Here is a 27,092-nt window from a genome sequence, read left to right as displayed (position 1 = left end):
AAAGCAGTGTTCTCACATGATGGTTCTCATATCTATAAGCACGGCTGTGTGTCTGCCAATATCAGCATTGGCAGGGTTAAAATTGTTTTTGCTGTGGAGTCTGTAACTCACAGAAAGCGCTCAAGGTTTTCTTTATTTTGGGCACTAAGGCTAGACACAGGGACCTTAGGTTTTGTTTTGTGGTGTTGTTATTTATTCATTTCTCTCCACTGTCTTTGTTTGCTTTATCCCGGGGGGGCAAGATGTTTTGTCTGTTTCTCTGACTTTGGGGCATGATCAGTAGGTTTGATAGTAAGGAACAAATGACAGGATAGCGGCAGGGTGGCATCAGTCTGCTTTTCTCATCCCCATGCCTCCTGAGGCATGGATTTGACCACGTAGATTTGTTTCAGAAACTTTCTGATTTTGTCATGGATTTATTTTCTGAAGTTTGGCTAGTTTTATGGACATAGGTGTGTGTGATGAGGTGCTGATCAATAAATAGAGTCCTCCTGGTTGTATGGTTACTAAAATTAGAGCATGCGACCCCAGGGTTTGAGAGTTAACTTCTGTCAGGAGATTTTGTAAAGCCCCCAGGTCATAATTTTAATCTGTGTATGTGTGAAAAAATTTTTTCTTATCATATTATCTAATCTAACATCTATCTAAGTTCCTAGCTAAGATCCATCCAATTCACCTCTTGTCAGGTTGTGCCTATACAACCTGTAGTGGGAAGGGTACCGTCTTTTTGGAGAATCCCAAGTTTGTCAGCGTTTCTGGGCTATCAGGAATGACTTTTCCCATAACCTTGAAGGCAAGGATTCCACAAGCCATGGAGTAGATTCAGTTCAGTTTCCTGGAAGCCTGGGGAGGCTACATTCCCACTTACAAAGTACAGGCCTTGTTTCTTACTATCAGGCTTGTTATGCCTAATTAAATCAAATTTGTCTTTAAATGTGACATTTCTGGCATGGTCATGGTTACAAATTTGATTTACCCAATTACATCCTGTTAGGAAGGAGGACAGATTCTAATATTTTTTTTTTTTTTTTTTTTTTTTTTTTCCGGTACGCGGGCCTCTCACTGTTGTGGCCTCTCCCGTTGCGGAGCACAGGCTCCGGACGCGCAGGCTCAGCGGCCATGGCTCACGGGCCCAGCCGCTCCGCGGCACGTGGGATCTTCCCGGACCGGGGCTCGAACCCGCGTCCCCTGCATCGGCAGGCGGACTCTCAACCACTGCGCTACCAGGGAAGCCCTGGAGGACAGATTCTTAGTGAACCTATTTACAGAAACTAATGGTCATAAAAAGGAAAGGGTCTCAGTAAAGGCACTTTGAATACTTGTTAGCAATTGTTCTGAGTAGTTTTGTAGACAAGGTCAGTAGTGTTTTTTCAATGGGACCATTATTTTAAAATTTACTTGATAATTCATTAGTTTATATCTATGTTAAATTTGTATAGTCCCCCTGCCGTGCCCCCCCCCCCCAGCAAATTCTAAAGGTTTAGCTGGAGCAAGGCACCATTTAAGGAATATCCTATTCCAGTTTGTTCAAATATAGCCTCCTAAATGGAAGATTAGGGATAGATCAAAGAAAAAAAAAGGGGGGGTTTTCTCACATGCCCGTTAGAAAATAGAACATTAACCACAATGAAATCAATTTCATCCAGTCCTAGGTCGTAATTCCTGTTCCCCAGTCTTGGGGCGCTAGGCTGCTCTGCAAAGTTGCCTGCTTCTGGACTAAAGACTTGGTTCCTGCTTTGGCCTTGCGCGGTGTCTGGTCATGGTGATGGGTCATCTGGGAAGCCTGTGCCCCATGTGTCTTCCCAAGGTGTAAAGAGCCAAGTGCACTGGTACAGTCCTCTACTGAGGCTGTCAGCTCTTGATGTTTCTTTCAGAAGACTCAATCTCGGACCTGAAGCACAGGCCTTGAGGCAAGTGTGAGGGAGGGAACCAGACCTGTTGATAAGACTAAATGACTCTGGTCCATTTATTATATAACCAACAATATCAGAATGGAGGAGAATAGAGGCCTCTGTTAAGGTATAATGTATGATCAGCTGTTCAGACTCAGAGCATATTATAGGCAGCAGGGGTGTTGACACATTGTCACAGTCTTTGAATTGATCTCATAAAGCACGTGTTATGATTGGCACTAAAAAGCATAGTCAAATCTAGAAAAAAAATCTTTTTAAAGACATTTCTCTGTGGATACTAATGGTACTAGTCTCTGTACATGAAAACAAGTTGTTAGGTTTTTTCCATCCATCTTAAAAAGTACACATATAGGGCTTCCCTGGTGGCGCAGCGGTTGGGAGTCCGCCTGCCGATGCAGGGGGCACGGGTTCGTGCCCCGGTCCGGGAAGATCCCACATGCCGCGGAGCGGCTGGGCCCGTGAGCCATGGCCGCTGGGCCTGTGCGTCCGGAGCCTGTGCTCCGCAATGGGAGAGGCCACAGCAGTGAGAGGCCCGCGTACCACAAAAAAAAAAAAAAAAAAAAAAAAAAAAGTACACATATATATATATTATATGCAATTATATATTATATAACTATATATTATATTTATGTGAATTATATGTAATTACATATATACACACACATAAAATTAACTCAGGGAGATTGAGCTTCTTTTCTTTTGATCTGCCAACTTTCTTATGCTAGACATTTCATAGCCTGGCTCTCATTCTAGTGTTTGGCTAATTCAGATGTGGAGAATACAAAACATGCCCTCACTGGGAGCTTTTATAAAGCGGGGGAGCAAATCTTTGGTGTTGCCCAGTGGCCAACTGGAAACTCCAGGCAAACCTGGGTGTAAAAGTTACCTTGATATTTTATTATTCTGAAGGTGGGGCCTGGGTTTGAGAAAGGCTATAGCACAAAGTTGGTAGAGTAGGCAGACAGGAGCATCAGTCTGGTAGGAAATAAACACAGTAGCAAGAAATAATTAGTAAGAATCCCAGTGTTTTCAGAAGTAGACGTTTGTTTGAAAATATTATTTAAGACCATGGCCAAACAAGCAACAAAAAATCCACAGGCCCTTGAGGGGAGAGTGTTTTAAAATTTATTTATTTAATTTATGTATTGTTTTTGGCTGTGTTGGATCTTCGTTGCTGTGCACGGGCTTTCTCTAGTTGCAGCAAGCGGGGCTTCTCTTGTTGCGGAGCATGGGGTCTAGGCACGGGCTTCAGTAGTCGTGGCACGCGTGCTCAGTAGTTGTGGCGCACAGGCTTTGTTGCTGCGAGGCATGTGGGATCTTCCCGGACTAGGGCTTGAACCCGTGTCCCCTGCATTGGCAGGCGGATTCCTAACCACTGCGCCACCAGGGAAGCCCAAGGGGAGAGTGTTTTGTCAGAATGTTCCTTGTTCAGGGATTGCTCTCTGTTCCTGAGGGCACAATTTTTTTCTCCCTCTAGTTTTTTCTTTTGAGTGATTTGAGTTCATAGCGGTTAGAAACCAAACAAGCAACATAAGAGGGTCCTATCAACATTTAGAGACAAATTATTAGTCATTATGCAGTGGCGTATATAATTAAACCAATGTGTCCTAACCCCCAGTGACAAAGAGGCTTGTGTCCCTAGTGCCCGCAAGTCCCAGAATCCTTAAGACAAACAAACCAAAAAAAGCCAAACATAAAGAAGCAACCAGATTCCAGGTTGCTTTTCTCTCGTTCCACAGAGACTCCTGTTCTTTGCCCCTTGATAGAGAACCAGACAGGGCATATAATCAAATCCATCTTCTCAACATTATGCCAATAATAAAGGGGGTAAAAGAAGGTCATGTCAAAACAGAACCAGCCCCAGTCAAGTAATAAAAATAGAGCTAGAAGCAGGTTGAGCAGCCTACCCCTGGGAGGTGAGACAGATGTGGCTGGGAGCATGTGGCGGTTCATGTAATTGAACGGCGCTGGCAGTTCTGGAGCATCTTGGTGGGACCTCTGTCTATGAACGGAAGGCAACAAGACAAGAAAAGCAGGTGACTTGCAAAGTGTTTGCAGAAATCCAGACTTCAGAAGGATCGGCCCTGTAAATTATAAATACATGTATTTAAGGGGAAGATTAACAGGAATTTGTAGTGAGTCTGTTCACGGTAGAGATACAGCAGTAGTTTCGTGCAGTTAGCATCTGGATAAGATCACACCTCTGTAGATATCACGAGGCAGAAGTCAGGGGATAACCCAGTTTTATGAAGGAGTTAGTAAGGTATAAGAAAGGGCTCAACGTTTTACCTGTTTGGGGAACGTATGTTAGACAAAGTGACCCTGGATTTGTTTGTTTATTCAGGCTGCAGAGTGGTTTTTGCCCGTGTTTTCCTTCTCCTGGCTGTGCAATGTTGCGTACATGTGTGGTGATAATTGTGGCAGGGGTAGGTGTTCTCAAGTGTGATGATAGTGATGGTGATAACATCCGAGCAACAACCGTTCCTTGTCAGAGAGCTCCTAAGTGCCCGGCCCTGCATAAGGTGTTTACATATGAGCTGTCCATAAAGTCCTTACAAATCTGAAATAACAAATCTGAAAAGTGCCACGGAGAGGCAGCCATCTCGAGGAAGGTCCACTGTCACTGTATCTACCATCGTTTTCGTTACAAAGCACAGTGGGACTGAAGCCACTCAATATAACGTGCCGCTTATTACCCGGAAAATAAAGGATAAATGATAACTAATGAATCCTCGATAATTGTATTTAAACATTGAATAAATTCCCCCTTTGTGTTTTTCATAAATTGTTTTTCTTAAAGAGACATGAGTGTATTAAAAACTAACACTGGGGGGACTTCCCTGGCGGTCCAGTGGTTAGGACTCCACGCTTTCACTACCGAGGGTGCGGGTTCAATCCCTTGTCAGGAAATTAAGATCCCGCGAGCCGTGTGGTGCAGCCAGAAAAAAACCAAACCAAAACAAAACTAATGCTGTGGAACTGTCTTAGGAACACCCTTTCAGTAAGTTACAGTCCTTATTATTATCCCCGTTTTAGAGGTGAGGAAACTGGGGCTCGGGAGGCACAGTCGCTTGGCCAAGGCCACACCACTAAGAGGAGGCAGAAGCGAGATGTGAGCCAGAGCACCGAGGAGCGGCCCCGCCTTGGAGGAGGGAAGGGGCTGGGGATGTTGGCTGCAGAAGAAACTCAGGTGGGAGCGAGGTCCAGGCAGGAGAGCAGGGCTAGTCTTCAGGGCCCCGGGGTGGGGCTGGGACAGTGGGGGTGAAGGAGCAGCCCAGGGGCCCCGATTTCAGCTCAGCTTCCCTGCATCTGGAGTTGGTGGTGAGCTCCCCATCACTACAGATGTGGGAGTCAGGCCTGGGTGCCCCACTAGTGGGGAGATGCCCTGCAAAGAGAGGACTCTGATATTGGGATTGAGGGCTTGGCCTCGACTTGAAATTCAGGGGTGAAGAGCTCAGGGGCCAGTTATCGGGGACACTTTGCTCCTTGAAGCCCTTGTGAGGCCCAGTGCTGGCTGCCATGCATAATGACAGATCAGTGGTCAGAGGCTGGCTCTGGGCCAAAGGAACCCACACCATGCACCAGGAGGCTGGTGGATGTGAAAACTTCCATGAAAGGGGGGAAGTATGTAATGGAGGTTGGGAAGGATCATCGGAGTCGAGTCCGATGGGTCCATAGCCCTCTCTCATGAGAGATGGGAATGGTGTACCCAGCAGGAGGAACGGCATGAGCAAAGGCTCAGAGACTTGCTGGGGGCGGTGTGGATTTGGATTCTGTCCTGGAAAAGGGGGAGACAGTGGGGGAGACCATGACAAGGTCAGGTCCCTGCGCTGCTGCTGTGGTGGAGGGGAGAGGCTGAGGCCTGGAGTCCAGGAAGGAGGCTGGGCAGCTGTGGCACTTGTGGAGGAGGCCAGAGGAGCAAGGTCCTGAGGTAGGGCCTGATGTCCCTGGAGAACCATCCATTGGTCAGTCAACAAACACTTGTGAAATACCCTTGAGGAATGGGCGTTGTTGATTATGTGGAACATATTACTATTGTCAGTAACTGACTTCAGGAGGAAAGATCTCACCTTCCTATATACCGAGTCCTCTCTTCTGAGCCTATGCCAGGCCCTGGGATGATGGTGGTGAACGAGACCAAGGGCATTCTTGCTCTCAAGGAGGGAGGGAGCTTAGAAAAAAGTGACTAGACATTGACAAAATACATGCCCACACACAGATTCTGCTCAGGGGTGGGCTGCAGGGGCCAGGTCTAGTCTGGGGGGTCAGGAAAGGCTGCCACGATCAAGGGACTTTTATACTGAGAACAGGAGTCTGGGTTTTAGCTAGGTATTAGCTGGGGGAAAAGTGTGCCTGGAAGAGGATCAGCCTGGATACCGGACGGAAGGTAGGAAGGGACTTGGAATGCCGGGGCGGGGGCCGTGGAGGGAGGCGGTGGGCCTGGAGCCTTGGGGCAGGGAAGAGGCATGACCTGGGCAGCAGTGGGAGGTGAGGATTCTGGGGTGGGCGTTGCGGCATTTAAAACAAAATCAGCACATGTCCTGGGGTCCCTCGGTCCCCTCTGCCACCGAGTTCCACAGCCCTGGAGGGGAATGAAGTTGGGATGAAATGGAGGGATTCTGGCGGCAGGCAGAGCCAGTCCTGATGACCCTTAAGGTCCTTCTGTTTTAGAGATGGGGTGCAGTGGCCTGGGATGATGTCCCCAAACATGTGACACCCCCAAATGTGCAGGTAGAATAGGGGTCCTCAGAACTGGGCCAGCCCATTTCCACCTGGCCTGTCTCCATGCAGCCTGAGACGAGCCGTCCGCCCTTGGGGTTCCCCGTCTAGTAGAGGAGACAGAGGAGGGGCGGCCTCGCTGCTGAGGATGCAGCCAGGGCACAGGGGTGGCAGGCAGAAGCATCAGTCAGCCGTGGTTGCCAGATGAGAAGTGGTCCCCTGACCAGGACGCAGGGTGCAGGAGCAGGGAGGTGAGGCCGAACCACAGGTGAAAGGCCTCGAATGGCACACTAGGGAATTCGGACTGTCACTGTTCATAGTGGGCAGTCAAGGTCGTGGGCTTACTGACGCAGGGAGTGTTCTTTATTCCAGCCTAGCCAGCACGGGGCCTGGCCTGGGGGACCTTAGTTTGTCTGATGAGTCTGTTGGTGGGTGGAGCAAACCCAGGGCGGGCTGTGGCTTTAGGGAAGGAGCCATACCGGGTGGTCAGAGCTGGATTCTCCCTCCACCTAATGCTGATCGGCAGCTTAGGCAAAAGAGGTTCAGGTCCAGTCTGCATTTCATTACCTACGTGCTTGGCACAGCGTTTGCCAGAGCAGGTGACTGAAGACAAGCCTAGGAGAGCAGGGAGGGCCTCCCGTCCCGGTGTGTGCGCCTCGCCCCTGAGCCCCGTTTCCACATTCCATCCCGGTCCTCCTCCATCCTCACCTGGCTGCTGGACCAGCACAAGCCGCAACAGCCAACAGAAAGCCCGGCCATCAGCCTGCAAGTCACTGCTCCCAAGTCTCCTTCTCAGTGAGGACCTTGACCACCCTATTTAACATTGCACCCTCCCCATGCACTCATGACCCCCCCCCCCACCTGCTCTGCCTCTTCTCACAGCACTTATTACCTTTTACACGCACTTTACTTATTTATTTCATGCTCATTGTTTCCACAAGGCAGTGGGGTTTTTCTGTTTTGTTCACGGATATGTTCCAAGCACCCAGGGTGGTGCCTGGCACATGGGTGCCTGATATAATAATTGTTAAATGAATGAATAATAGTAATACTGGCAAGTGGTGATGGAGCCCTGACTCTGTGCCAGTACTTGGCTAAGCCCCTTCCACACATTATCTAATGGAATCTTCACAAAGCCCAGTGAAATAGGGACTGTGTTTTTATACCCATTGTGCAGATGAGGAAACCGAGGCTCAGTGGTTTGACCAAGGTCACCCAGCTAGTAAATGGTAGAGCCAGTGTGAGGACAAAAAGGGGCTCACAGGAAGGACACAGAGGCTGACTTTCAGGGCCACCCTGTCCTGCATTCTCTCAGTAGCTGGGGTGACCAGGTAGCCATGTGGGGAAGAGGCAGGAAATAGAAATGGGGGGCCAATTAGAGGGTGATGTCTCCTGAGAGAAAGAGGCAGGGTGGGCAGGGAAGGTCCTGGCAAAGCTGTGAATCTGCCCTTTTCAGCGGGTGGTCTGCAGGTGGCTTTTTTAGAAGAGGGGCAGAATGCCGTCAAAGCAAGACTGCCATGATAAGCTGGGGGCCTGGGCGCGCTCTCTGGGTGCTGCTGGAGGGCCGGGTTCAGCGGGGCCCTGTGGGGAGCGCGGAGGCTCTGGTCACAGAACAGCTGTGGGAGGCCAGAGAAGAAAGGACACGGGTAGCCTTTGAAGTCCCAGCTCTTGCCTGGGGCTCACTCTGGGGAGAGTGTGTAGAGCAGGGAGCCTGGGAGGCTTGGGGGCCAGAGGGGTGTGTGTGCAGGCTAGCCGAGGGCTTGGGGGCTGGAGCTGGCCTGGGGCACCCGTCAGGGATGCCACCTCACTGGGCTGCCTGTTGCAGAATCCACACAGGCGACAGACCCTACAAGTGCCCACATCCTGGCTGCGAAAAGGCTTTCACTCAGCTCTCCAACCTCCAGGTGAGTGCGGGCCCGCCTCCTCCAGGTGCACAGCCCCTCCTCCCCAGGGGAGCCTAAGGAGGGGGTGGGGCTGGGGGAGTCCAGCCAGCTCCCGACCCCTGCTGTGCTCCCCGCAGTCTCACCAGCGCCAGCACAACAAGGACAAGCCCTACAAGTGTCCCAACTGCTACCGGGCCTACTCGGACTCCGCCTCCCTGCAGATCCACCTCTCGGCCCATGCCATCAAGCATGCCAAGGCCTACTGCTGCAGCATGTGCGGGCGGGCCTACACCTCGGTGAGTGCGGGGCCCCCGGGAGCCTCTCCCTCTCCCCAGACTCCTCAGACCTGTACTGACGCTCCCATTTGCCAGACGAGGAAACTGAGGCCGAGAGAAGGGCAGTGACTTTCCCAAGATCACAGTGAGTGGCAGAGCCAGGGCTTCTGCTTTCCAGTTCTGCTTTTGGCTGCCTCAGGCCGAGCTCTCCCCAGGCAGCCTTCGCCTGGGTTCTGGAGACACGGTTTTTTCCAGGCAGTGTGGGGTGGTGGGCGGGGAGGCGCTGGCAACCTGCTCCCCAGAGCCAGGGAGGGAGAAGGACCTTTCCCCACTGGGGAAGCTGCAACCCCCGTCATGCCCACAAGGTGGCACAGTGACCTGGCCCAGAGCCACCTTCATCGCCCCGGGGAAGGGCCAACGGGGCCAGAAAGGTGCCAGTCCTCCATCCCTGGATGAGAATTTTCCTAAACAAGGGCCTTTCACACCCAGGAGAGGGAGTCCAAGTGAGTCACTTTTGTGTGTCCGTCTGGCTACGTGTGTCCAAATATTCTGGTTAACAGACCCCCCACGTGTACTCAGACTGATCACCAAGCCTCAGTTTCCTCATCTGTAAAATGGAAGAGGTAATAGTTCTTAACTTCTAGGGCTGTTGGCTGGCAGAGTCAGCGCCTGACAGACCTTAGCTAACACAATGATTTATTCACCCAGTGTTTGCTGAACTGTTGTGCCAGGCACTTGGGAATCAGGATGAATCAAACAGACATGTTCTTTGCCCCCAGGCAGGTTAGAATCCACTGCTGGAGACAGACATTAAACAAGTAACCACACAAGTGGATATGTAATGACAAATCATGGTAACTGCTCTAAGCAGGCTTTCTCAACCTTGGCCCATGTTGACATCTTTGCCACGGGGTGCTGTCCTATGTGTTATAGGATGTTTAGCAACATACTTAGCCTCTACCCACTAGCATCCCCTCCCTGAAAATGCCTCCAGACTTTGCCAAATGTCCCTGGGGGCGGAAATTGCCTCTGATGGAGAACCACTGCTGTATAGGAAAGAAAGGAAACATATGTTTTGAAAGGCAGCTGCAGAGAGGACAAAATGGAGTTGGGGAAGGGAGATGGGTTGGGATAGGTGTGTGAGGAAGTAACATTTAGAGGAAGCCTTGAAGGTCATTGGCCAGGTGAGGAGGATTGGAGCGGGAAGGACTTTCCATGCAGGGGAACAGGGAATGCAAACACCTCTGTGGAAGAGTCGCGGTATGTTCCAGGAACTGAAGGAAAATTAGGTCACGTGAGGCTGTTGGTCCCTGTTAGGGAGTCTGGATGTTTTTCCTGGTGGAGTGGGGACCCATGGGGAGGGGACTGTCCCGGAGGGTAGTTTTGAAAGTTCACTTTGGCTGGAGAGGGGCGCATGGATTGCACCTTCCTATACGCGTCCCCTCTTAGAGGAGGGGCCGTCAGCAGTCACAGCCAGGGTTCTTAGAGGGGATCTGAACTCTGGGGGGAAGAGGCTGTCACATCTCACCTGGCTTGAGGCTCCACCCTGAACTGGGCCTGATTGGGCTCCACAGAACAAGAATAATTACCTTTAAAAAAAAAAAACATATTAATGGATTGACTTTTAAACTACTTTAATACATAAAAGAAACATTTTAGAATAGTGAACCCTCGTGTTCCCATCAGCCCCCAGAGCCTGGCATCAGTCTATCCTGCCTCATCCATATCCCTGTTTTTTGAAGTAAAACTGACATCACATTGTTCCATCTGAAAATTTTCATTTTGTGTCTTTAAACATAAAGACTGCTTTTTTGAACTTATCCACAATACCTTTATAATGCCTTAAAATGATTCACCGTAGTCCTTTATATCGTCAGATACCCAGGTGGTATTCACATTTTCATTTGTCTCATGGATGCCATCATTTATAATTTTATTTACTTATAAATTTTACTTTTTAATCAAGATCCAAATTAAATTCTTACATTGCACTGGGTCTTTAATATATATATTATATATTATATATAATATATATTATATATATAATATATATAATATATCTTTAAACTATTGGTCCACCACCACCCCACCTCAACACCACTTCCTTTTTTTTCTTTGCAATTTACTCATTGAAGGATAGTTTCCTAGTTTGGATTTTGCTGATTGCTGCCCTTCGGTGTTGTTTGATAGCGCTTTGTCACCACATTTGAGGGCTTCCCATGCCGGATTCTGAGCAAGCTGAGGTATGAGGCCAAGGAGTGGCAAGTGGGAACCAGAGCACCACCTTAGTGTGAAAACCTGTGGGCCTGCAGGTGAGCCTTGGGTCACCTTGCCCACCCAGTCTTGGGTGCCTCAGGTCAGACTTAGCAGAGTCTGTGGCGGTGCTCAGGGGATGAGGTGAGTATGCCCAATTTAAGCTTCCCAAAGTCACCAATCAGATCAGGCCCCACTTCTTCCCAAAGGAAGGATGGAGCATGGGGGTGCACAGGCCGGGGCTCCCATCACCACCTAGAACGAAATATAGAGACTAGGGAAGCAGTGGTCCCCTCAATCCTACTTCATGCTAAGAGCTTTACCCACATCACCATAGCAACCCTTTGAGGTTGTTCCTTCCCCATCCCTGCCTGCAGAGGAGGAAACTGAGGCTTGGAGGGATAAGATGACTTATCCAACATTCCACTGCTGAGAAATGGCAGAGCCAGGGTCAACTGAGGCCTACCGCTTCGCCCCCACTGGGAGAACCAGTCAGATGGGAGCAGCTCTGCTCAATCGGACAGGACTCTACTGCAGCCAGTTGGTAGACAGCAGCTGGCCTGGCCCTGGGGAGTTTTAGGTGGGCACTGCTGTGGGGTGAGCCTGGTGCCTGCCAGCTCTCTAGTCAGCACACTGTGGGCTCGGACTCTGGTAAATAAGCCAGCCCCCACTGCTGGCAGAGGTGCAGCATCCCTAGAACCAATGCTGATGCCCAATCTGACCCCCCCAAAGCTGTGGCTGTCCATCACTAGCCGGCCCACCTACCAAGGAGCCCTCCAGTGGCCGCTGTGGGAACTGCAGCTCCCCCTGCACCCCTTGCCAGCAGTTGGTTGTAAGTTCTGAATCTCACCCCGCCCACAGGAGACCTACCTGATGAAGCACATGTCCAAACACACGGTGGTGGAGCACCTGGTGAGCCATCACTCGCCCCAGAGGACGGAGTCCCCCGGCATCCCGGTGCGAATTTCCCTCATCTGAGCCGATCCAAGGCGCCGCCCTGCCCTGCCCACTGGCAGACACAGACCCAGGCAGCACCAGGCCCCAACTCCCTCCAGGTGCCCTCCAGGAACAGCTGAGCTCTCTCATGACCTTCCTGACCTTCCAGAAAGCCTGGGCCGCAGAAGCCCTGCCCGGTCCAGCTCCGGGGGCGGCCAGGCCAACTGCAAGATTCTGGACTGTTTTGGTGGCATCCAAAGACGATCTCAGAGCACTTTGAACCTCTCTGCTGGGTTTTCCTTTTGTTCCCCACCCTTCACTTGCTTCACTGTTCTTTTTTTTTTTTTTTTTTTTTTAAGTTTGTTTTGGAAATAACAAAAAAGATATTTATTGGCCAAGAAGTTGGTGCTGCTAAGACCGAGAAATTAAAAGAACCGGACAGATGGACACAGAGAACCAGAGGGCAGCGTGGGACCTTATCTTGCCATGGCCTCAGGTCTTGAGGGGAAGGCTCAAGCCTGGGTTTCTGGACTGCAAAGGGGGCCCCCAGGTGGGAGGGGCGGGAGGCAGCTGGAGCGAGCCGCTTGCCCCTGGGTGCCAGCTCGAGCCTCCAGAGCTGTGCCCTGGGCACCACTGAGCAGAGGAATGTGGCAGCTACCAGGGCTACCCAGTCTTCAGGAGACGAAATGAGAGGGGCCGGCGGTCCACAGGACCAAAGGGTGCAGTGTTGGCTGGGCTGGGTGCAGGCCCAGGGGCACGGGGCGGGGTGGGCTGGGTAAGACCTGGCACCCCTGCTGCCCTGAAGACCACCCCAGTCTACCTCGGTGCTGGCCAAGAAACCTATTGGCTACCTCTCCCACCATCCCAGACTGGGGGCAGGGGGAGGGAGTGGGCCTGGGGCAAGGACCCCCCTCTCCAGAATTTCCTCCAGATGGGGCAGTACCCAAGAAGGGGTTACTTGTCTTCCCTGCCATGGAGGGGAATCCCCAGCCCAGGCCCTAGGCCCCTCGGCAGGGAAGGGATCCTCGGGGAGGAGGGTCCCGGGAGCAGACCCTGCCCTCAGCTCCCACAGACACCCCAATCTGAAAGCCATGCGTGTCCGTGTATATAGGAACCATGTACAGAGCCCGGAGAAGCCCCCCCTACATCCCCTGGGGAAAAAAAAGAAGAAAACTAGGCAGAAACTCATCTATATATTCTGTATCTGGAGTTCCGTTTTGAATATTAACTGTGTTATTTTTATACACTTTTTAAGCCTTAACTCGCCATTGATTTACCAGTTTAACGTCTCCTGGGGTTTCTTTTCCCACGGGGTTCTCTGCCCCGCCCCCACCCCTATGTTTGACTGGCGTCGTCTGATACTCAGTATTGTAGCTTTTTGTCCGCATGTTACTACCCTGTAAATACGCTGTTATACATACTGTTAACACCCCTTTGCTTTTTTCTATGGGACCTCCAGGCCACCATATTTAGAACTAGTTACCTTATTAAAAAAGAGAAAACAGTCTGTTGGCTTCTCAGTCTGCATCATGGTGGCAGGGAGGTGAGGGCAGGTGCCCCTCAAGGCTTCAGGAACGAAGTGTGCATTATATTGAAGGAAAGGGGTGGGGAGCAGAAAAAGTCAATCGTGGGGGAAGACACTCAAGGGGGCAAGAAACAAAGGAATTCCAAACCCTCTGCTCTTTGTATTTCTCTGTTGTGAAGAATAAACTGTACCTGCAGCCGGGTGGCAGCGGTGTGTGGCGTGCTCTGTGCGAGGGTGGGGCTGGGGGGCACCTTTCCACTGCTCCTCTCCCCTCCTCCGCCCCCCCCCCCAAGACCCGGGGAAGAAGGGAAATGGCCCTTCCTGCATCCATCACTCGCAGCTAAGGACCATGCGGGCTCAGAGGAGTGAGTTCTCGATGGTGGCTCATGGCTGAGTCACTTTCTGTCTCTCCCACGAGGCGGCTAGCACAGGGCCAACCTTGATAAACTCTGGGGGGGTTCCTGCATCTCCCTCCTAGGCAATCAAGACAGTGACCCTCTTGGGGAAGATGTGTGTGCAGGGGACTTCTTGGTCCTCTCGATCACTGGACTAGCTGGAGGTTGTGAGGCTGGAGCTGCTGCTGCTGCTGCAGGAGCCCGAGGATGAAGCTGACTCTGAACAAAGCCAGGTGGAGAGCTGGAGACACATCATCGAGCCTGAAGCTGTCCCGACCCCAGCACCGTCCTTTTACGTAAGCCAGTAAATCCTCATTAGGGTTGATCTTTCGTTTTCCTCAAAGAGTCAGTTGCTAAACGTTTACCACAACACCACTGGCTGACTCTCCAATCAGATTCTTCGTTCAGTGAGTTAGGAACAAGTTAGGCGGTGGTGGGCACCTGAACAGGAAAATCCTGTGTGTTGCGGGGGGGAGTGGGGGGGTGCGTGGGGTGCTGTGTTGGGCCAGACACAAGCAGAAGGACAAAGGAGGCAGAGAGAAGAGGAGACAGACAGGAGACTGAGGGCCAGCCAGTGGCAACCTTAGCTCCTGACTTTGTCTCCATCTTCTGGCCCGCTCTAATTTCCTGCTTGTTCTCACATCAGTGAATTTATTTATAAGTTACTGTGTGACATCGGGTAAGTTAATTAACCTCTCTGTGTCCGATTTTCTCATAGGTAAAATGAGGGAAATAATAGTAACCAATTTATAGGATGGATATGAGGATTAAATGAACCGACAGATATCTAAGGCTTAGAACTGTGCCTGGTACATAGTAAGTACCCAATAAATGTAATTGTTATTATTTGATGTAGCCCTGATGGATCTATGTCCTTTATGATCAAGGAACCCTGACTAGGCAAGCTGGTGATGTTTGGGAATTTTGGGGGGTGACATCCGAGATGGCATGGGAGGTGGGATGGCTGGACAGATGAAGATTTTGCATGTAGCAGTGACACCTGGGGGACTGGGAGTCTGATTTTCACCGGCTCACCTGGAAGCTCTCAGGAGCTTACCCGGTCCCTGAGGGTCCCAGCGTGGGTGCTGAGGATAGCGTTGATTAACAGGGACACTGATGAAAGCAGCGGCAGAGGAGCTCATCCCCTGTTATTCCTGCTGCTGCCCTGAGCCTCTCTACACCGGAGCCTGCCCCACCCCCACCTTGGGCCTCTGGGGAAGACAAAGAAGGTCCTCCACTCTGTTCTGTTGTTTACCCTTCCCCCTCCTCAGGAAGGTCTCGACCCACAGCATGAGGCTCCCCCAGCCCAGCACCTGGAAACCCCTGACTTGTGCCATCACTTCCTCTTTAAAACAGGAAATGGCTGTCCTTTGGTGATTCCTTTGCTCTCCACGAACTCGCTGGAGAAGGGCCAGGCAAGGAGAGGGAGAAGGCAAGTTATTTTCTGTAGCATCACAACTCCTGCAAGGAGGGTGACTGGCATCCCCACTTTACATATGAGAAAGCTGAGACTCAGCAAGGGTAAGGAACTAGTCCACAGCCCCGCACAGAGTCGGAAGAGGAGCAGATTTCCATCCAGATCTTACTGGCCTGAGCTCAAGTCTCTGCTGGCCCAGGGCTCAGTGTGTGGCCCTTGGTGAATGATGCAGGCAGTGTAAGGTGGAAGTCAGTCTCCCACCAGAGGAAGGGATGTCAGCCTGTAGCCATTAAGCAATAACCTGTTCTTAGGCACACCTAGCCTGTTCTTAGCTCTAACTCAGAGTCCAAAAGGTCTTCTGGGTTCTGCTAATCTAGTTTAGGCAGGAGACACTGGGACCTTGGAACTGCTTGGGGGAGGGGGGATATCTCTTACATCATCAACAACTGGAAGTGTTTGTAAAAACTGTTACTATGTGAAAACCATCACAGTTGGCTCATAGCCAGAATTGCTGTCCTACCTGAAAATAGTGGAGCCTGTTAAAAATGCAAGGTCTATGAGAACACTACACAAACGGGTCAGAAGACCTGGAGGGAAGTCCCACCCTCTCCGGGCCTCCGTTTTTCAACTGTCAGACAATATCTCAAGGACTTCCAGCAGATTACTTCCCCATCCCCGCAGCTACTTCCCGGAGGGAACCACCTTTCCTGGAGAGCCTGATGACTTCACACTTCTGTTCGGGACGTGTGTCTTTCCCTATTGAGGATGAAAAGTCTGGACAGCAGCCATGGATGAGGAAATTTATCTCCCAGACACTGTGGCCAAACAGCCATATGGGTCCCATGGCGAGGAAATGTCATTTTTATGGACTTGGATTCTCTAGGAGAAAGGGCCATAGGACACTTTGGAATAATGTATTTTATTATCATATTACTTAAATATGTACAAACTTTGCTGAGGGCGGCGGAGATGAACCAGATGCCACTGTTTCTCTATCTGGGGCTCCTGCCCAGTGGCAGCTCTATTTGACCTGAGGACCAGTCCTGGCTTTCCAGCTGCTGACCTCACAGACTGACTCACAGATTCTCTGGGTCCTTACGTAGTTATGTTCCCTTTTTGTGCCTCAGTCCCATTTTTAAAAAGTGGGGGGATATGGGGAAGGGGCTAAAACGTCTCTTCGGGGGCCTCCAGTGAACCCAGTAAGGTCAGAGGTGACAGGTTTCCAGGCAGCTGGCGGTATCTGGGTCGCCGTGGAAAGTCAGGGAAGGGATGGATCGCCCGCCTCGGGGAGGCGCTCCCCAAAGGCCGGGCCTCCTCCTGCCACCCCGGGCAGGGGGGGGGGGGGCGTGGTATTCACGCAGTCTCCCCGCCCCCAGTGCCACGCAGCTTCCAGAAGGGCCCCCGCCGGCGTTCAGGCCTCCGGGCCGAGGGCGTCGCTAGCTGCGCAGCAGGACGTACTCCTTGGGCGCCCAGAGCAGTTGGGGGCGGCGGATCTCGGCCCGGCGGCCGACGTCGTGGCTCCAGCAGAACTCGGGCGACAGCAGCTTGGCGGGCTTGTGCAGCCAGAAGGACTTGCTGAGGTGGCTCTAGTCGTGCCAGCGCGCCTTTAGGCCGCGCGCGCGGTCCCGTCGCAGGCCCCGCGCGCAGTAGGCCATCAGCTGCCGCGGAGCCGCCATGCTGCCCCTAAACACTGCCGCGTGGTAGTAGAAGTCGCCCTCGCCCAGGCCCAGTGTGGCGGCCGAGCGCGCGTCCCGCTCAAAGGGCAGCAGCCGCCTCCGCCAAGGGTAGTGTCAGGCGAGCAGCTCTGCCACCGACTCGGCTAGCGCCTCAGACCCGAAAGCCTCGCTGAAGTGCTGGTCCACGTCCACACAGAGCACGAAACGCGCCTCGCGGCCCAGCCGCCCGCCCAGCGCTGCGTGCAGCGCGCGCATGCGCACCATGGGCACATCCTGCCAGCGCCTCTCGCGCGCCACACGTAGCCTGCGGCCCGGGCCCAGCCGTGTGCGGGGCACTGTGGTCGGGCCCTCGGTGAACACGTAGTACACCACGCGCTGGCCCACCATCAAGTGCTGCTTGGCCGTCTCCAGGAAGCACGCCAGGTACTTCTCCAGGTATCTGTCGGGCGGGGCGGGGCGGGGCCGTCTTGAGTCAGCCGGGCCTCAGCGCACTCCGCCATCCGCGGAGAGGTCGGGCTTCTCAGCCCTGCCCTCGCCAGTCCTTGTGCCCCTGCAACCCCTGTCCCTGGAGCTCCAGAACTGTCCAGCCCTGGAATCGTCCGAGGTGGATTAAAAATAGTTACCCATTGTTTGCCACCCATACCCCGAGAGGCCGTGTGTTCCTTGCTTGAACGCGGCTCTTCCTGACCGTTTGGATCAATAGAGTCCCGAGGAAGGGATGCTGTGCTGGCCCTTGGGAGGACCGGCTCGTTAGCCTTTGTCTCTTTAGAGCTCTGACCCTTCGCTTAAGAAGTCTCAGAGCTCAGGGCTTCCCTGGTGGTGCAGTGGTTAGGAGTCCGCCTGCCAGTGCACGGCACACAGGTTTGAGCCTTGGTCCGGGAAGATACCACATGCCCCGGAGCGACTAAGGCCGTGCGCCACAACTATTGAGCCTGCGCTCTAGAGCCCGCGAGCCACAACTGCTGATCGCGAGCATCGCAACTACTGAACCCCATGCTCCTAGAGCTCGAGCTGTGCAACAAGAGAAGCCACCGCAATGAGAAACTCGCACACTGCAACGAATCGTGGCAACTAGAGAAAGCCTGTGGGCAGCAGCGAACACCCAATGCAGCTAAAACTAAATAAAAATAAATAAATTTTTAAAAAAGTGTCAGAACTCAGATGCTGCCACGAAGTGAGGGAGACCAGGCTAGCCACGGAGAGAGGCGCCCTCCAGTCATCCGCAGGACTTTTGGGAGCAGGGAGGGCCCCCCCCCCGCTGCTGAGCCCTGTCAGAACCAAAAAATCATGAGCTATGGTAATAATGAACCGTTTTCAGTCACCGAGTTGGTGGTGATTCCTTACATAGGTAACCGGGACGTTCATAACTTTGTATGAACAGGCTTTGGGATCCCAGGGTTCTAAAATAATCGTACTAATGCCTGATATTTTGGAACATTTGTCACGTGGCAGATAGTGTTCAAAGTTATGTGCATTATCTCATTTAATTCTCACCATTATTATCTCCATCTCTCAGGTGAGGAAACTGAATGTCAAAGAGCTTCAGTAACTTGTGCAAGCAAACATACACATAGTTGGTAAGTGAAAGCCAGGATTTGAACCCAGCTTGGCACTGGAGCCTGTACCTTTATCTGCACTTGCTCTATTCCGGGTGGAACTGTGAGAAACTGGAATCAGAGACCTTGGAAGCCTCAGCATCCCAGGGTGTGGGACTCATAGATACTTGGAACTAAGGACCTCAGGACCCTGGAATTTCTGGACTCAGAGACTCTGACCCCTAGGGCTGGTGCAAGAACACCCTACTCAGCATCCGGAAGTGGGAGCACCAAGGCCCTGGAGAGGCCGGCAGTCCTGTTTGCCCCCGGCCTCTCAGGGGCCCTCCTGGCTTTCTCTCCCTTCTAGAGTGTGAGGGACGGAGTTGGAGGAGCCCTGAGCAGTTGTCTGGGGCACGGGTCCCCAACCCCCCCGGGCTGTGGACCAGGCCGCACTGCAGGAGGTGAGCATCAGGTGAGTGAGTGAAGCTTCATCTGCCCCCATCGCTTGCATTACCACCTGAACCATCCCCCTCCCCCACCCCCTGGTCCGTGGAAAAATTGTCTTCCATGAAGCTGGTCCCTGGTTCCAGAAAGGTTGGGGACCGCTGGTCTGGGGTCGCTGAAGACAGAATTCCTTCCCCAGGCTTTTGGATATCTTTTCCTGGATGCAAAGCTCTCAGTGCCTTCCCAAAGCAGGCTGTTCCATTACTAGAAACTCTTCCTTAAGTTGCCTTGAATTCTACCTCTCTGTACCTTAGGATTGTAGGATCTGATTGCCACTCTAAGTCAGGAGTCCCATTTGCATCACTACTGGAAAGTGAATACCAGTTTGGTCACTCTGACATCCATAATGGGGAGATGGGCAGGTCAGCCCCCTGAGGTTTCTTCTCCACCTCCCACTCTGGGTTCCTTCTCTATACCTGGGGGCCCCTTAGTTCCTCGATTGGCCTCCTCTCCTGTCATGATTCTGTCTTCCCTGCTCCTCAGTCACTTGCCCCCATGGCCTCTCCCTCGACTTGGTCATCAGCAGTCTGCCCCCACCCCAAGTTGCAGCTTCACCCGTCCCACTGTCTGAGCCCCCTATCCTTCCAGCCCACTTCCTGTGATATTACCCCCAACAGTCCTTCCTCACTGACTCCTCTGGTCTGCTGACCCTGCTACTCTCCGCATCCTCCTTTCTTCACATCCCTCTTTATCCAGCCCAGATTCGCTCCCTTACAAAAGCCCTCAGCTCCCCAGCTCCTCTTCCGCCTCCAGACTTTCTTGGCAAACCTCCCCCCGCCCAGCCTTTTCTGTGTGCCTGCACCTGAGCCGCTGAGCTCCACAGATGCTTCTGCAGCTGGGCCATCCCCTCTGTTTACCCAGTTCTCACTTCCTCTCACCTGAAAGACTCCATCATTTTCTCACCACAAACCCAAGGCCTCCAGATGATCAGCCCCAGGCCCTGGGAAGGTTCCTTCTAGGTTGTGATGCTGAGCCCTTGGCTGCCTGGGCTGGGTGGACTCTAGGGAGGAGGGGAAGGGAAAGGATGGTCCTGCCCTCATGCTGGGAGTCTGGGACAAGGGGTGCTGTCTTTGCTTCTCGCTTTATCTTGGGATCCTACAGCCCAGGAGAATGGGGTGCTCCACCCCTACATCACGTGCACACCCCCTCCCACTCCCTGCTTGGATAGCACCGCTCCCCTCCCCGGGCCTTACCTGCCTACAGCAAAGACAGTCAGACCAATGGTGAGGTTCTGGACAGGCTCTTGCTGGGCCACATCTGGGTCGAAGGTGCCATCCCAAATAATGGGGGCCCCCCAGCAGGTACAGGTCAGGACTTCAGGCCGGGCCCTGGCCAGGGCAGGGATGGAGAGACAGGTCCATTTGTCTAGCTGCTTGATGCATGGTCACCGCCACCTCCCCAGTCCTGGGCCCTAGGGACCCACAGATGGGTCACACCCAGGCCCTGCCCCTAGAAATCTCTTCCCAGATCCAGCAGAGTATGGGGAGATGCGTTACCTGATGGGGCCCCTGGGTAGAGTGCCTAGCCCTGCCAGGGTGGGGAATGTGAGGAGGGCAGGAATGCTGGGGCAGAGCTCTGTAGGGTGTGTGGGTGTCCTCGGAATGGGAGAGATGGCAGCTCCTTACCCAAGGATGCAGGGGACCTGTGAAGTTGTCTCTCAGCAGGGGCATTCTGGCCAAAGGGCAGACACCCATGGGGGTGAGGACTCCCAGGTGCCTGTGGGGTGGGGGCAGCAGTGAGGGGCATGCTGGCCTGCCCGGGAGCCCTCTCGCTTTGCCCCTTACAAGGAGGGAGAGCCCGCAAGGACGCTTGTGCGGGCCATGACAGGTGCCACTCTCCATACCTCAAGGAGGCACTTGGAAAGAGCCACTTCGACCTTGCCCTGCTGGTCCCATCATGAGTGCTGGGGGAAAGGGGTTGTACCTGACTACAGGGAGCCCGTGCAGGAGCAGCCCTAAGAGGCCAAGTGCAGATAGGAACAGAAGATTCTCTTCCAGGCCCTGGGGGGTGGGGGGGGTTCGTCAACTCATTTCTGCATATATATATATATATATATATTTTTTTTTTTTTTTTCCTTTTCTTTTCTTTTTTTTTTTTTTTTTTTTGCGGTATGCGGGCCTCTCACCGCTGTGGCCTCTCCTGTTGCAGAGCACAGGCTCAGCGGCCATGGCTCACGGGCCTAGCCGCTCCATGGCATGTGGGATCCTCCCGGACCAGGGCATGAACCCGTGTCCCCCGCATCGGCACTGCGCCACCAGGGAAGCCCTCTGCATATATTTTTATACACACACACATATATATGAAAAACGAGGCAATTCAGTGTTTCATTTATTTGTTCGTTTTAATATGAATGTATTATTCTGTTCACTTGGCACAGACATTCAAAGGTACAAAAGAGTATAGACAGTGCAGTCCTTCCTGTTCCCAGCCACAGCCACCCGGTTCCCCTGCAAGGGGATAGTTTATGCACATACAGGCAAATATAAATATGGTAGCAAATTCTCTCTCCCTTCCCTCTGTACCTTCCTCTATTTTTTTCTCACAAGTGGTAGAACAGTGATATGCTCTTCTCCACCTTGCATTTTCCACTGACCATTATGTCCTTGAGGTTATTCCACCTCAGTACTTGAAGTGCTTCTTCACCCTTTTTTCCAGCTGCCTAATATGCCGTTGACTGGAGGTGGCATCGTTTACCTGACCAGGTCCTTTGTGATGAGTATTTAGATGTATAATTTTTTGCTTTTCCTGGCAGCAAACTTGGGGGACAGTAAGTTAGGGGTTTGGGGCCCTTAACCTGGGTAGGATTGACCTCGGACAGGGGAGAGTCTGGGAGGGGATGCAGGGAGGTTTGTGGCTTGGTGGCTGTGATTTGAGAGCATCTGGGGCTTAGGTATGAGTTGCTGGGCTGCCCGGAGGGCCAGCTGTGGTCAGGGACCACGTGTCTATGGCAGCTCCAGTCACAGGGCCGGGTCCCTCCAGCAGAGCTCAGCTACCCCACTGCTGGCTCAGAGGAGGTGGACTTGGGATTTGTCCATGGTTGCTTGTTTTCCAGAGGGGCCCTAAAAGTTGAGAATTTTAATAAGCTCCTCTGGGGGGGGGGGTCTCCTCCAACTCTCCTCAGCCCTTCTGGGTGCTGGTATCTCTAGACAGACAGGACCCATATGGTGAGAAGCCTGGCCACTGGGGCCAGACCGCCAGGTTCAAATCCCAGGCCACTACTTCTTAGCTGTCTGACCTTGGGCAAGGTTCTGGGCCCCTGCTTTAGTCTCCTTGTCTAGAAATGCAGATAATAAGAATACATACCTTAGAGGGCTGCAGTGGATATTGAGTTAATACCTGCTAAGTAATTAGAACTAGGCCTTGCACACAGTAAAAGCTCAGTAAGCTTTAGCTATTGTTGATTATCATTCGTAGTATTGTTCCTAAACAAGCCCTCAAGATTCTCTGCACAACCTCCCAGCTCCCCTCCCTGCCCTATGAGTCCTTCCAAAATCTGCCTTCTCTGGTCTCTTTCAAGAAGCCTGCCTGATCAGACCCTCCCGCCCCGGCCTTTTTGCTGCCCCACCTCACCGTTCCTCAGCAGGTGTATCCAGTAAATAGCTCAGAGAGGCACCTTGCCGTTGTGCGTGTACATATCTGCCTGTGTATCTCAGGGCAGACACCCCTTCTGTTCAGCTGGTGAAACCTGGGTGCACTGACCCCTCCCTCTGCCTCGCCCACTGTCAGTCCCCAGGGGTGGGTGGTTGGCTTGGCCTCCTTGATCTCCACCCCCCTCTGCCCCTCCTATTTCTCCGGCCCCCAGTGACCCTGCCTGCTCATCCCCCACCAGGACCATTGCAGCAACGACCTCCCTGCTCCCAGTCACTCCTGACACAGCCCCCAGAGTCAGCTCACAAAACGCCACCTGCCTTAGCTGTCCATGTCACATGAACAGGGAAATCCTCGAAGGGGAAATGCATTTAGTAGGCAAACATATGGAAAAATGTTCACCCTCACTAATAATCAAAGACCTATAGATTAGAACTAGGTGGGATGTTTTGCCTATAAAATGAGCACTTTTTAAAAAGAAAGAAATGAAAATAGCCACACTGGGAGAATACAGCGAGACAGACACTCTTACACCTGCTGGTGGGATGTAAATTGCTACAGCTTTTTTGGAAAGCTACTTAGCTGTGGGAATTGGAGCTTTCAATAGTCATCCCCTTTAATCCAATCACTGCAGCTTCTGGGAATCTGTTCAAAGGAGATCATCTTCGGCATGGGAAAAGTTTATGCATCAAGATGTTCACTAGCTTCTGCTCATTCATGCGTTCAGCCTATACTTACTGGTCACAAGCTCAGAATCAAGCACTGTGCTAGGTCAAGGATTCAGGGGTGAGGGAGACACAGACCTTGTCTTTAAGGGAGGGGGGGGTCAGGAAGATGTGGGTGGCCAGGAAGGGAGGGGAATGGGGTCACATGACACACTGTAAACATGAATGGAACACAGCACAGCAAGGCTGTGATTAGTGTAAATACAAGATACCATTATCTTGCAAACGGCAAGATACCATTGGGGAGAAGTCAGGGAGGCTTCCTGGAGGAGGTGACCCTTAAGCTAGGACCTGAAGAACTAAAAGTTATCCACACAAAGGAGGCAGTGGAAGGGAAAGGGAGGTCCATGAAAAAGAAACAGCGCTGTGTAAAAGTGACGAGGTGAGAGTGCTTGGAAAGTATGGGGATCTGCAGGCCTGCCGCAGGGGTGGGGTATAGGGTGTGGATAGGAAGTGATGAGAGTTGAGGCTGGAGATAAGCCTGAGCTAGGTCACCCAGGGCCCACATTCCAGGATAAAGGGTTTGGACTTCATCTTGAAGGCCATGGGGAGCCCTGAAAGCTCTTTTCTTCAGGGAGTGATGCTGTCACATTTTTACTTGGAAGATACTCCAGCTGAACTGTTGAGCCTGGACGTGGGGCAGGGACCAGGGAGCATGTGGAGGCAGGAAGACAGGAGAGTGTTGGCAGTGGGTTGGGGAGGAGTAGGTGATGAATGGCTGTCAAGGAGGTTGATGGGCGGGACTTGGTCACTGATGAGAGGGACAGGGCTGGGGGACCAGGAAAGGAGATGGTGGCTGATAGTCTGGTTGGGGATAAGAAGCTGGAGCCCAGAAGGCAGGCAGGCAGGCAGGCTCAGGAGAGAGTTCTGGGATTCACCAGGAGGGCAGGGACGCTGTGGGAGAGGGAGAGAGCAGAGGAAAGAGAGCCAGGGCCCAGGCACTGAGGACACGGTTGGGGACGGGCAGCGGACTGAGTGAGCAGAGGAGGCAGTGGAGGCTGGGGGGATGGTGGTGGAAGCGGCTCTTTCCGGAAGTTTGGCTGTAAAAGGAAAGGGAGACGATGGTAACTGGAGGGGCTGAGGGCTTGGGATTGATGGAGGTGCGTGTGTTTCGCAGGGAGACTTGAGCTTGGTTGAACGTGGGCTGGAGAGCACAGGTGGAGAAGGCATTGTGCAGCCCTCTCAGATACAACTGAAAAAGGCCCCAGCGTCCAGCCGAAGGGACTGGCTAAATAAACTTTTATGAAGAGTCTGCAGTCACATGGAAAAAACTTGCACAGGAACCGTGAATGAAAAAAGCAGGATCTAAAATTGATGGGCACTGTGGTTACAATCTAGCAATGAAAACATGCCCCAGCAAATAAGACTGAAAGGGAAAACTTAAGTGACTGTGTAATAAGTTATGGGAGGGCTTTTCCTCTTTATTTTTACCCCCAGTTGTCCGTAATGTGCTTTTATTGCTTTTTTAATGAAGGAAAAATACAGAGTTAGCCATTTAGGAAAAACAAGTGTTTTTTTTGTATTGTTTTTGTTTTTTTTTTGTGGTACGCGGGCCTCTCACTGTTGTGGCCTCTCCCGTTGCGGAGCACAGGCTCCGGACGCGCAGGCCCACTGGCCACGGCCCATGGGCCCAGCTGCTCCGCGGCATGTGGGATCCTCCCAGACCGGGGCACGAACCCGTGTCCCCTGCATCGGCAGGCGGACTCTCAACCACTGCGCCACCAGGGAAGCCCCAAAACAAGTGTTTTTAAGCCTTTCTAGTGACTACAAGGTGAAGTCCACCTCTCTTAGCCCTGCCTGAGGAGCCTGCAAAATCATTTCAAGCACTCACACCAGACCCAACTTTCCCACCTCTAGAAACAGAGACTTCACAGCGGGCAGGCCAAGGATGTTCTCCTAGCATTGCTGGAAAAAGCAAATGGAGATAAACAACCCCACAGTTCGTCCTCAGGGAGTTGGATGAATGAATTATGCATTTCTATACAATGGAAAGCAACGTGGCCACTGAAAAGGATGAGGTAGGTTTATATGTGCTCTCGGGAAAAGAGGGCCTAAACAATCAAATGGAAGAGGAAGTAACAACTGTACATAGAGGCTGGCTGCACTTCTGTGAGGGGGGAAGCCCCTATACCTGTGTACCTGTGCATTTACAGACGTATTTCTATGTCGTTTTATAAAACTGTAGGAAAAAATCTGGAACAGCATTGTGCGATAGAAATATAATGTGAGCCAGGAACGTAAATTAAAATTTTCTAGTAGTAACCATGTTAAAAAAGTGAAAAGAAACCGAAATTAATTTTAGTATTTTAATTTAACCTAATATATCATTTCAATATGTAACCCCAAATATCATTTCAATATGTAATCAATATAAAAATTACTGAGATATTTTACAGTCTCTCCTGGAAGTGAGACTGCTCCCCCCCCCGCGGAGGGACGGCATGGGAGGTGCCAGGGGCAGAAGGCTGCAGTGGAGCTCTCTCTGCCCTCACTGCCGTCTCACCCTCTTAGCCGGCCCCTCCCAACTAGGGCAGCCAGGCAGAGTTGTCCCCAAGTGGTCCAGGTGGGCTCCAGCTTTCAGTCCTGGGAGGGTGCTGACACCCAGGCCTGCAACAGGCTCCTGCCGCCCCCTCCCATGGCCCAGCCTGGGAGCCCCTAGTCCACAGAGGTGCCTGCCTGACCCATTCCTCCCAGTTCCTTGCTCCGATATTTTCAGAAGGATCCCCTCCCCTCCACTCCGCTTCCACCTGCAGAAGGTGGTCCTGCAAGGTGGCCTCATGCCCTGCTCCTGTACTCTCCTTGCTTTCACGAAGAGGTTGAAGATCAGTCATTAGTTCCTAAGTGGGAACAAGTTTGCAATCCTGGACAGTCACTCCCAGTTGGAATAGAGGGCTCACAGTTGCAGTGGAAGGTGCGCCCCAAAGTCTGTTCTCTGCTCACCAAGAGGGCTCAAGAGTTTAGGGCAGCAGGAGGAGTCGCCGAGCTCTTCACAGGCTACGAGATCTCCCAGGAGGCAGCCTCTCCCCACCCCACCATCCATTCCTTGGACCCTCTCTACCCCTTGGGCGACGCCCTCCAGTCACCTTCTCCCAGGACCTACATGGCTCAGCTGGTTCTCAGCAGGCCAGCCTTGGTGCCTCCTCCTTGACCGTTATGGCCACCAGGCTGGACTCCTCTCAGGACAACTGTCCCGCCTCATCTTCCCCCTGACACTGGCAGTGTCCCCCCCTCACCTGAGTCCTTGCCTGAGAGCCATGACAGGAAGCTGGTGGGACAGCCTGCCAAGAACCTTCTCAGCTCAGAGCCAGGGAAGAAATGACCCATGCTTGGTGACTGGGACAAAGCAGTTTCAGGCCATCTGCCAGAAATCACACCCACAGGAGCAAGCAGGGATGAACTACCCGGAGAGGAGCCCCCTGGGGCCAATCACCTGGAAGAGGGTGGATGGAAGGCCAGCTCTGGTTGGCCAGAGGTGCTGAGACATTCTGTACTGACTGCTCTTCTTCCCCAGGGCTCCCTGTGCCCCGCTTCAGTGTCGTGGTCCTCGGGCCAGACTGTGGTGTTTGCCACCCAGGGAGAACCTTGTTCTGCGCAGAGCTTCAGCCAGATCTCAAGGGCACCGGTCACCTGATTGTGACCTTGGACAGTTCACCTTGAGGAGCGCTTGATCTCTTCAGTAAAACAGGTATGTACACCAGTCACCCAGGACAGGGTAAGAGCCACACAAGGTAGTTACATGGAGAAGTTC

The 27,092-nt window shown here is 52.4% G+C and overlaps 2 protein-coding genes and 1 pseudogene across 5 annotated transcripts in view; 2 read left to right on the top strand and 1 right to left on the bottom strand.

Moving 5' to 3' along the window:
• The window catches only part of ZNF362 (zinc finger protein 362), a 38,348-nt gene extending 24,637 nt beyond the window's left edge, over positions 1-13,711 (top strand). For all 4 annotated transcript variants that reach the window (XM_059071076.2, XM_059071068.2, XM_067012116.1 and 1 more), the window contains 3 exons: positions 8,458-8,536; positions 8,653-8,811; positions 11,905-13,711. In XM_059071076.2, coding sequence (XP_058927059.1) covers positions 8,458-8,536; positions 8,653-8,811; positions 11,905-12,021 — 355 coding nt within the window. In that variant the 3' untranslated portion in view covers positions 12,022-13,711. The remainder of the gene's footprint in view (positions 1-8,457; positions 8,537-8,652; positions 8,812-11,904) is intronic.
• LOC131767325 (uncharacterized) lies at positions 12,466-13,486 on the top strand (annotated as a pseudogene).
• Positions 13,712-16,752: 3,041 nt separating the features above from the next.
• A3GALT2 (alpha 1,3-galactosyltransferase 2) lies at positions 16,753-26,600 on the bottom strand. The gene is given in 6 exon segments (XM_059071145.1): positions 16,753-17,431; positions 20,225-20,360; positions 20,659-20,747; positions 20,955-21,012; positions 21,015-21,031; positions 26,578-26,600. Coding segments are annotated over 6 exon segments (1,002 nt in total).
• Between the last annotated feature and the right edge of the window lie 492 nt (positions 26,601-27,092).

The sequence above is a fragment of the Kogia breviceps genome, chromosome 1, assembly GCF_026419965.1.
Source record: "Kogia breviceps isolate mKogBre1 chromosome 1, mKogBre1 haplotype 1, whole genome shotgun sequence".
Taxonomy (NCBI): domain Eukaryota; kingdom Metazoa; phylum Chordata; class Mammalia; order Artiodactyla; family Physeteridae; genus Kogia; species Kogia breviceps.
Note: the sequence above shows the minus strand (reverse complement) of the source record. Positions and strands in the feature narration are given on the sequence as shown.